This window comes from Sparus aurata, chromosome 12 (assembly GCF_900880675.1).
Source record: "Sparus aurata chromosome 12, fSpaAur1.1, whole genome shotgun sequence".
Taxonomy (NCBI): Eukaryota; Metazoa; Chordata; class Actinopteri; order Spariformes; family Sparidae; genus Sparus; species Sparus aurata.
Genome location: NC_044198.1, coordinates 2,694,934 through 2,705,349, shown reverse-complemented (window position 1 = coordinate 2,705,349; position 10,416 = coordinate 2,694,934). Strand labels below are relative to the sequence as shown.

The window sequence follows — 10,416 nt, the reverse complement described above, 5'->3', positions numbered from 1 at the left end:
CAAGAGAAGGAGAAGAGAAGAAGAGAGGGGAGGAGGGGGAGGAGTCTGCCCGTAAAGTAGGACCAGGCCGGAAATGTGTCAGCAGCAGGCAGATGAACCAAACTACGCCTCCGAGCTCAAAGCGGAAGTTCAGGGCGGCCCGCCTGACTTGACAGCGCAGTTGACAACATACATGGGTCGTGGAGAAATTACTACTTTAAATCCTAATTTGTCTTTCAAGCTGGTGCCACCGTGAATTTAGGACATCGACTAAAAGTAAGTCTTTGACATTTGAAAGAAGTAGAAAAAAGCTTTGGCTCGTTAGCTAGGTAAACTTTCCCCATATGTTGTCATCAAAACAATGTTCCCCTGTTTGGAAATGGGCCCGTTCAGCATGCCCCATCATCCGTGCTGAGCACCAACACGCTGTTCAGGTGTTGGCTGACATTACTGCTTGTTGGATTACGCTGACGTTATAGGCACGTACTTGGTTTACCATGCTGGTTTGCCTCTCATCAAAAATCCGTACTAACAAACCGACCAGCATTGAGATATTGTTTACCCTAAGCGTCAGTTTGTCAAATCTAGTACATATCTGAAACCTCCTGTCCGTAGCAGAAACCGTAACATTAAGTTAGTCAGTGTGCAATGTTAACCCTGCTGAAAAAAACAACATAGACCAGCACTAAAACACAACTAGCAAGACCAGCATAGGTTGTGTTTTGGTGCTGGTCTCTGCTGTTTTTTTCAGCAGGGAAGACATAGCTGACATTGCTGTACATAAAGTTAAAACCCTCAAACTTGATTTTGAGCGTTACTGGCTGTTGACTAGTCAGTATAACGTTACACTCCCCAGTTGTTGGAGAGCCTCATACCTTGCAACACAACAGACCTGCTCCCGTTACGACAGGAAAGGCTGGCTCAAACAGTGGCTGTGCCTCCTCTGGTGAATGTAGTGGAGTATTTAGCATCTGGTTTGTCACAGACCTCATCCTTGCTTTATCTGAATCACCTCTGTCTTAATTTTGCAGATGGGAAATGTCTGTGTCCACTGTCTGGTGTCATGATGACCAATCGCAGTACGTTGTTGCCAGAAGTTTTACCAAACAGGTGTCGATCAGCCCAACCTGAGCTGGACTCAGAACACATATAACAGTTCTCTGATGAGCCACCTGTCCCAGGTAAAACCATGGAGGAGTGCAGTGTGTCAGCCAGTGAGAAGCATCAGTGTTACAGTCAGGTGTCGACCAAGCTGGATGGCCAGCTGATTTCTCCAGGGTTGGACGTGTACGCCAAACAGCAGTAGGTCAAGGATGTATTTAAAGCACTGTGTCTAATTTTTCACAATAGTCCACTTGACGCAAGTAACAGGGATGATGACAATACTTTTGTCGCAGAGTGTGTTTATTTCAGTGAAATAGTCCTGGATGAAATAGTTCAACAGAAAGTTCACTGAAAAAATGTTGACTGCTGATTCTGAGGTGGATTACACAGATACTGGTCTTGAAAAGATGAAGTCTTGATATTATAGACTACTGTAGTCTTGTTTATAAAGAGCTTCCTTGATTAAAAGAGATTTTAGATTTGTCTGACTGCTTGTATTAATAGACAAAATTAGCCCCTGTGACATAGGGATGTCCCAATCTGACCATTTTTTCAATGATCGAGGATCGGCAATTTTGAACATGGACCCAAGCTAGATTTTTTTATTTTTTACATCAGAGCACAATTTGTGGCGGAATGCAGATGTGCCAGTAACGTTACTCTTGCACACTTTTGGCTAAAATGTCTGCAGTGTGGAAATAACTTCAATTAGAAAGTGAAAGCAGTCCGACAGTGACATGTTACATCTGCAATACGACTGCTGCGTGGAGAGGTAACAAAAGAGCTGCACTTAATTCTTCTCATTTGATGCGGCATTTAATAACAAAAACACTCAAAGTTAAACAGCAAGTTCACTTGAGCAACACAGGCAAAGACATCAAAGCAACAAACACTCACAGATACTTTGAAAAGGAAAGAGAAATATCCTCGAGACAGCGACATGGTCAAAAATATTACAGAGAAGCTCACTGAATTAATCTCTCTGGATGACCAGCTCATCTCTGGTGGAGGATCAGGGTCACCTTCATCACCTGGAGTTTTTGAATCTCTGGTATGCCCTACCATATCGGCATAACATTTCACTGACTCCACTTTCGAGTTACAACATGCCGGTATGTGCACTAGTTTGGTGGGTCTAGTACAGTAAAGCATGTAAAACAGGCAATCCAGGAGATGCTGAACGCGTGTGAGATAGACGAGCAACACGTTCACGTCATTTTACGTGACAACGTAAGGAATATGAAAATAGCAATGATGTGATGGAAGTACCAAGCGTGGGCTGCGTCTCACACACACTTCAGCTGGCTGCACACGAGGGTCTGCTGTCACAGTGCAGCATCACACACTCACCTGCTAACACAAGGAAGGTGGAGGCCAATGTTGCAACAGCACATGCAGAATAAGAAAGAGACGTATGAAAGTATACTTTGTTTCAACAAAATAAAAAAATCCTATTAAGGAACGGCTTGGATGCAGGTACTTTGTTTCTTAATGCAGCTGTATTATCCAGGAAAATATTAGTTAAGGCTAAGTATCAGATCAGGACTCAGTATCTGTAGATACTAAATATTAAAGGAATCGGACCAGGATTGGGGTAAAAAAAACCTCATCAGGACATCCCTACTTGTGCTGTAATATAGAAAACTAAAGAAGGCAAGTTGGGTTGTAAATGCTGTCAAGTCTTTGAATAATACCAGGAATATATGTGTAGCTCTCCTTTAGCTGAGATCTTGGACACAGGGCATTCTGCTTAACAGCACCTCTGTGCTGTTAAGCAGAATGCCTTGAGAACTAGACACCATAAATCATAATGAGAATTGATACACAGATTTAGTACATAAACAACATTCTCATAAAGAGCAGACATTAAAAGAAATCTCAAACACATAGCATAGCTTTCATAATATATGAACTTCAAAGATATACAGTGAAGTTTGAAAGTTTGTGAACTTGTAAAATGTTCTATAATCCTAAAACATCATCAGATTTTCATTAAAGTACTAAAAGTAGATTAAACAGTTAAACAATTGAGACAAAAATATTGTGACATTTGGCCATTTATGTATTGAGGAAAATGATCCAATATTACATATCTCTGAGTGGCAAAAGTATGTAAGGCTCTAGGATTGGCAGTTAATTTAAAGGTGAAATTAGAATCAGGTGTTTTAAATCAATGGAATGACAATCAGGTAATCAGTGGACTCCCTGTTCTATTTAAAGAACATAATAGTATCGGTATCAGTATCGGCAATACTGGCCCTGTAATTATTTGGATTGATACCAAAATTAGCAGTATCACCCACCCCTACCTTTAAACCAATGAAATGAAGGAAACGGTTGGTGATTCAGTTCATGACAAATCAGGAGCAATTTCCAATTTTGAAACCAGATGTGATCGTATTGATCATATACCTATGTTCATTCTAAATCCACGATTTCTCATCAACACTTGAGAATTTGCTCCCATGAGTCTTTGCGCCATCAGCACTCACTGTCTACAAACAGTACTCCTCTGGTCACTACACTTTTCGCTAGGATTCCCAGGCACATTCCGACAATCCGTCTTAATCTTTGCTTACGTAATTTTTTTTCCTACTAAAATGTTTTCTTTTATGCAGGCTACAATTGACATCCTGGTGAGATTAGAGGGTTTTTTCCAGATTTTATGCAGAGAAAATCCTTGGAACAATCATCGAGTGATCAGCTACATTTATTTGATATTAGTTTCTAGACCAAGATTTGATACAAAGGGTAATGTGACAAGCTTTTAAAATGCAACACATTGGTAAAGTTTAAACCAGTCAGGAAGACATGGACCTGCATAATCGATAGTTCTACTCATACAACTACAACTAATAATGATAATTTAATTATTGTTTCTCTGCTATCAGAAAGAAGACTCCGAGTGCCAAAGTGCAAATCAAACAGACTGAAGTTATCGTTCATCCTGACTTCTATCAAGCTGTTGAACAACAGAACTAAAATTAAGCTGCCACATTGTCAGTGTTAAAATGTATAGTGTCTTCCATGTTTTGAGATGTTTTAATGTTGATTTTATAATTGTTTTTATGTCTGTCTGTTGTTGAGGTATGCTTGTTTCTGTGAAGCAACACATTGTAGCACTGTGCCCAAGGCAAATTTCCCCTCAGGGAAAATAAAGCTATTTCTGTTCTATTCTATAATGATTTCCATTAATAGTAAAGATCAATAATATTTGACAGACAAAAGATGATTATTTGTATTTATTTATTTATTTATGTTTACATTTATTCAGCACAGTGTTGCCAACACAATGAGAAAAGGGAGAAGGTGTATTTAATGTACAATAACTACTCCAAAGACCACTCAGTAAGACAACAGGCAGATGACGAGGACCACAGGACAGACCAGTATCTTTAGCACCCCTAGTGGTAGTGACCACCGGTCCATGCCAGAGACCATGGTCCCTGGACAGACCACGGAATCAGCTACAATGAAAGTACTACTCATACAACTACGACTAATAATAACAATTTAATCATTGTTATTATGATTTCTGTTAATAGTCACAATAACATTGGATAGACAAACGGCTTCTCACATTTAGGCTATTCTGCTAACACAGTGAGAAAAGGGAAAAGTTGTGTTAAAAATTAATACAAACAAACAAACACTCCACAGATCACTCGACTGGTCCAAACAACGGAATAGATCACAGAGAAGCTGGTCATGACCACTGTGCCACTGGTCGTGACCAGTATCTTTAGCGCCCCTAGTGGTAGTGACCACTGGTCCCTGCCACAGACCAGCTGGTCCTGACCACACAGATCTTCATAATCAATGATAATAACAATATTAATCATAATAATTCTGATATAGTGTATTTTATAGACAAAGGATTATGATCTCTGACATTTATCCAGCTAACAGTGCTGCCAAAACGACCGGAAAGAAGAGAAAACACCAAAGCCCTTCACAGACCACAGAAACCACAGGGCAGATCACTGAGGAGCTGGTCAGGACCAGTATCTTTAGCGCCCCTAGTGGTTGTGACCACTGGTCTGTGCCAGAGACCATGGTCCCTGGACAGACCACGGAATCAGCTACAACCCCCTCTCTAAACTTATGAATAATGTGAAAAAATGTAATTCATATGAGAATGTCCTAATCTTTGTGAACGGAAGTTTGAAGGACTGGGAGTTTGAAAAAGAGTGGGAAGTGATTTCTAATCATCTTCCATTATAACTAAGATATGGCCGAGCTTCAAAGACAGTTGAGTATTTTGAAAAGATGAATAATAGCTTATAATAATAGCAATATAGCTTGAATGGAGTTTCTAGCTGGAAGCGTGAATGAGTTTTAAGTTTTGAAAAAGTGTCAAAATGTAAGATTTTTGAACATTCTCTCCTGCCTGAAATTGTTTGAATGGGATGAATACAATGAAAAATGTGGTAGGAGTAGCATTGTGTGTGCTTCCAGCAATTTGTACGTTATGTTCCTGCAGTTTATGCTGATTAACATAATTACATTTTTGTATCACATTCTCTGAAACAAACTTATCACCTATTGAGTGGAAGTCAAAGTGTCTTCCGTCTTTTTTGTCTTCAGTGCCGTGCCAGAGAACCCCATGTGTCGTATCTGTCATGACAGCGGAGCCCAGGAGGAACTGCTGTCCCCCTGTGAATGTTCAGGGACCCTGGCCACCATCCACCGCAGCTGTCTGGAGCACTGGCTGTCTGCCTCAGGAACCAGCTTCTGTGAGCTCTGCCACTACCAGTTCACTGTGCAGAGGAAGTCCAGGTCGCTGCTTGAGGTACAGGATGGTCAGGAAAGCTACAGTATGGCACAGAATCATTTCAGCATCACATTTGATCTACAACCTGACTGTGCTAAAATTCTTTTTGGTGTTGTAGTGGATGCAGAACCCAAGTCTTCGTCAGGAGAAGCGTACCTTGTTTGGTGACATGGTCTGTTTCCTGCTCATCACCCCTCTGGCCACCATCTCTGGCTGGCTCTGCCTTCGCGGTGCCATAGATCACCTTCAGTTCGCCAGCCGGCTGGAGGCTGTGGGGCTTATCTCACTTACTGTTGCCCTCTTCATCATTTACCTTTTCTGGACCCTGGTTAGTATTATGAGTTGTGAGATGAGATTGTGATCAGTAGAAACTGATCACAATCATTAAACAGGATGCTGTCTGACTCTCACTGGTGGGGAGGGAGGCTGTTCTCAGGGGGAAAGTTCACTGATGTCACGGTGATTTCCTCAATACAAGTTGTCGGAGACAGTATGTACAACCACAAAGTAGTGGAAGGAGACAGAGGCATGGTGAGATAGTGTTTGCTCTAAAAAAAATGAAAATTTCAGGACTACAGCGATTGGTCAAATTTGAGGGAAAGTTGCTGTGATTGGGCCAAATGGTGAGGTCACAAGGAATTCACAGTGATTGGTTGAATTTGCGTGAGTTGGTGCAAGCTCAACCGGAGGGAACATCTGGAGGGACTGGTGGTGCATCGTGTCATGTTATGTTGAACTAGAGTTGAGAGTTGTGCACACAGTGCCACTGAAACACTGTCGTCCACAGGAGAAAATTCTCATCAGGAACAAGTTGGGGCAGGTTCTTCTGCTGCTCATTAGCATTGCACACTGTTTTTGTTGCCTGCAGCACGAACCCTCCTTTGGAATTGCTGCTCCTGTTTGCCCTGGTAAAATGACTGCATTATGCTGTTGATCCAAACTCAACCCTTCCTCTGTCTATTTCAGATTTAAAGCCATCTAGGGTTTCAGTAGACAGAAACCCTTCATTTCTTAACAAGGCTTTTATTGTGAATTTTCAGGAATGTGTTTTGGGAAACTCTGATAAACGTGGGCTACTTAAATTGTTGCTGTAATCTTTTGTCTTACTTTAATTATTATTTTGAGGTTAAACTTTAGATTGAGAAAAGTTAACAGTTAGGAACAGATAGATTAGTTGTAATCACAATTTATATATTTTAATACTCTTTCAAATCAAAAATCCCAATCAAGGCACAACCATGTCATTTGATATGCAACTTCAGTACACTATAAGAACAAATATTACTGGAACCTACAGAAAATTGTGAGATTAAATTCTTATGTTCACTTTGTCTTCACCAGGTGTCTCTGAGATATCACTGTCGACTGTACAATGAGTGGCGACAGTCCAATCAGAGAGTTGTCCTCCTCCTGCCCAGATCCCACAGTGAAACATCAGCGCTCCACTCCTTACACAGGGGACAGCGAGGGAAGACGCCATCCAAAGAGTCAATAGTCTGAGCACAGAGCCGATTCAGAGACAGGCTCTCATCAGGGGACGGACTCTGCTCATCTTCTGGTCTCACTGCACTTTATAGCACTGCTCTGAGATGTTCTTTTAGAGCTGATGTCACATGTGTGAATGGCCACAGGTCCAAGCACTTTATTCTCAAACAGATTGTGAATACAATACAGGTCTGCCTCACCAGGATACAAGGATACTGTCAGCTGATGAAGCAGCCATCTTAGCTCCTCATGGGGGATGGACTACAGTTTGTATATGGACCAATGACAGAAGGCTAAGGCTAGACTGTGCCCTCGGCCTGAATTTACTTGTCACTGTTGTCTCTCCTCTGTTTGATTAGCTGCCAGGCTGTGTGAAAGCTGACAGGAAAAGGTGTGTACCTCAACTGACTTTATACAAAAATCTTGCATTGTGGTACCTTCCTGCAGGGGTTCGCAGAGGTGAAGCTGTGTTACTTTGTGCTTAAGGGCATAACCACCATGAAACAATCAGAAAGTAACAACTCTCTAGCTCGCTCAACTATAGCTCAGCATAGCTGAGCTGGGGAAAAGGGGGGAACTTTGAATGGTTTGTTTTCAAACATTAACTGACTAACCCTGCATAGTATACCTTTAAGAAAGAGTGCTGAACTGTAGGCCCTTCATCCATGCCACAGTCAGCATGGATAAGAGAAAGTCAACATGTGTTGGATGTGAAGTTGGTCCCTGTGATACTCTTTGTTGGTGAGGGTCATGTGCCACAACTGAAGTCAAATTTAGCCTTAACATCTTCTCCTGATGCAGTGTCTTGCACACAACCAGCCACAGTCGATCTGATTAAAGTTTTTCAAGAATTCCCCATTGACAGTTGACACTTTTGAATTTATAGATTTATAGGCACAAACTTAAACCAAAGGCTATTTTTTTATTTGAAACATGTTGTTTGGTTTGTCTCAATGTTGTGTCAATGTTGAAAAATAAAGGTCAATGTTCAATACAATTGAGATGACTGATTATTGATCATGTAAGGTTTTTTTTCAAATGTATTCTTGCTTATTGTCTTATTACAAAAAAAAAAAAAATGAAGAAACAATTCCAACAAGTGGAGTAGCTGATATGTCAGTACCTCGGTGGTAGGGTTGCCAACCGTCCCTTGAAATACTGAATCGTCCCGTATTTAGAAACAAAGTTACGCGTCCCGTATTGAGCTTAAAAGGGACGCACTTTGTCCCGTATTTCCGTGAGAATCAAAATGGTCTTTAAAATGTCAACAGAGTCAATGAATGACAGGGCGTTTTAAATGAAAATGTACGGTAATCTTACTGCCAGCCCTCTACTGCTCTGTGACCAATGAGCTGACAGCACACTCACACACGAGAATAACAATGCAGAATCCGGCTCTTCTCATTGGCTGAGGTACTGTTTCTTGCAAGAAGATACCGGAAGACAAGAGACTGAGGCAACTGGCAAAACAATCCAGCATGGCTCACAACGACACAGGTTCACAGGACACTGCAGACGGTACGCCTTCCACCACGAGCAGTAACGTTACTCCCCCGATAAAAAAAGAAAAGGCTGCAAAACTACAGACTCGAATGAGAAAAAGAAAACGTGGCTGGAAATAGTGTAGATAATGTCTGCTTGTGCACTTTTTCTGTAGCCCATGGTGAACTGTTTGACGTGAAACAGCATGCATCTAGTGGTCTACACGTGAGGGACAACCAGGTGGACCCTTGACTGGTTTGTTGTCCACCAGGCAACGCCAGAGGCAGATATGGTATGTAGAAAAAATAAGAATGTTTTTTAAGTCCAATAAATGTCAGTATTTTGTAAAATTTTTGTGTCCCCTATTTATTTTTCAGGGAGTTGGCAACCCTACTCGGTGGTTAAAAGAAGGGTACTTTGGTTGAAAGACCAAACTTTCATATGTGGTTTAACTCGTCAAGCTTTTCCAGCAACACTATAGCTAAATCTCTGACCTAAACGGAAAAAAATACAGTTGAGAACCACATAAGTTGATTGCAGATGTCTCATAAAGTAAGATCATATGATGTGACTAACAGTATGATTTCCTTGTTCTGGGATATAATGATGTCTGCACAGAGCCCAAAGGGCGAGGGTGCACTCACAAGTTGCTCCGTACTGTGCTATACCTCTGCTTCCCTGCACTCACATTGTTCTGGCTGCAACCAGGCCTGACCATGGCTACATTCTTGTCGATACATCATCGTGCCGTAGCATGGCCACAGCAAAATTGAGAACAACAGAGAGAACATGACTTTACTGAGGTCTTTTTTGTGGCTTATTATTTTGTGATATTTTGGTATGTCTTCATTATGTAAGGCTGCGTAATACACATGATCATCCTTCATGTCCACGTTGCACACTCTTGTTTATGCTTGCGCATTAGAGATACCATACCATGTGAAGCACACCTCTTCCAGCCAGGCCAGGGCCAAGGAAGTGTAGCATGCCTGAGCAAGGTATTAAGCACTCACACTAGTCAAACAAACTGGACTTTGGGGGTCAAATGTGATTGGACACAGTATGAATAGTAAGTGCTCTCAAGACGACGTCTACCTTAGCCACAGATTGTTCACCCTACTGACAAGTGACAAAAGTTACAGAAGTATCCGATGCTGTGCCACCAGACTACAGAGCAGCTTCAATTCTCAGACTGAGACTCAGTAATTCTTCATCAACACTCTATTTTCCATGCCTCAAAGGACTCAACCATCGTTTTCGTTTTTTAAACACTTGTAATTTTAAAAAAATGACAACACATTTACCTTCAATGCTTGAAAAAGTATTTTGTTTTATCTCGTTCTAATGTGTATTTTATTGTTACTCTCAGACAGGTCAGTTCATAGGTTTTACCTCTGCATATGAGTTAATATACATTTACTTTGATCTATTTATTATGCATCTCAATTGTCTTTCTATATGTCCATAGCAGTCTGGATTAAACAGGGCTATTTGAACTGGGTTTTGAAGATATGTTTGTCTGTCAAACTACTCCTATCAAAGGTTGGGAAAGGTATATTGGGTGCAGGTTTCTTTTGGTATTTCTTTTTGCT

General features: G+C 41.2%; 1 protein-coding gene across 3 annotated transcripts; it reads left to right on the top strand.

Annotated features, from left to right (window-relative positions):
• Positions 1 to 21: 21 nt before the first annotated feature.
• Positions 22 to 8,339, top strand: LOC115592526 (E3 ubiquitin-protein ligase MARCH3-like). Of its 3 annotated transcripts, none has more exons than XM_030435381.1 (5): positions 22 to 255; positions 1,011 to 1,160; positions 5,671 to 5,875; positions 5,976 to 6,185; positions 7,199 to 8,339. In XM_030435381.1, the coding sequence occupies exons 3-5, from the start codon at positions 5,690 to 5,692 to the stop codon at positions 7,355 to 7,357; spliced, it is 555 nt and encodes a 184-aa protein (XP_030291241.1). In that variant the 5' UTR covers positions 22 to 255; positions 1,011 to 1,160; positions 5,671 to 5,689; the 3' UTR covers positions 7,358 to 8,339. The 3 variants fall into 3 exon arrangements, with proteins under 3 accessions (XP_030291241.1, XP_030291242.1, XP_030291240.1); XM_030435380.1 differs by having other exon boundaries at positions 23 to 255; positions 1,011 to 1,281; XM_030435382.1 differs by lacking the exon at positions 1,011 to 1,160.
• Positions 8,340 to 10,416: the final 2,077 nt, after the last annotated feature.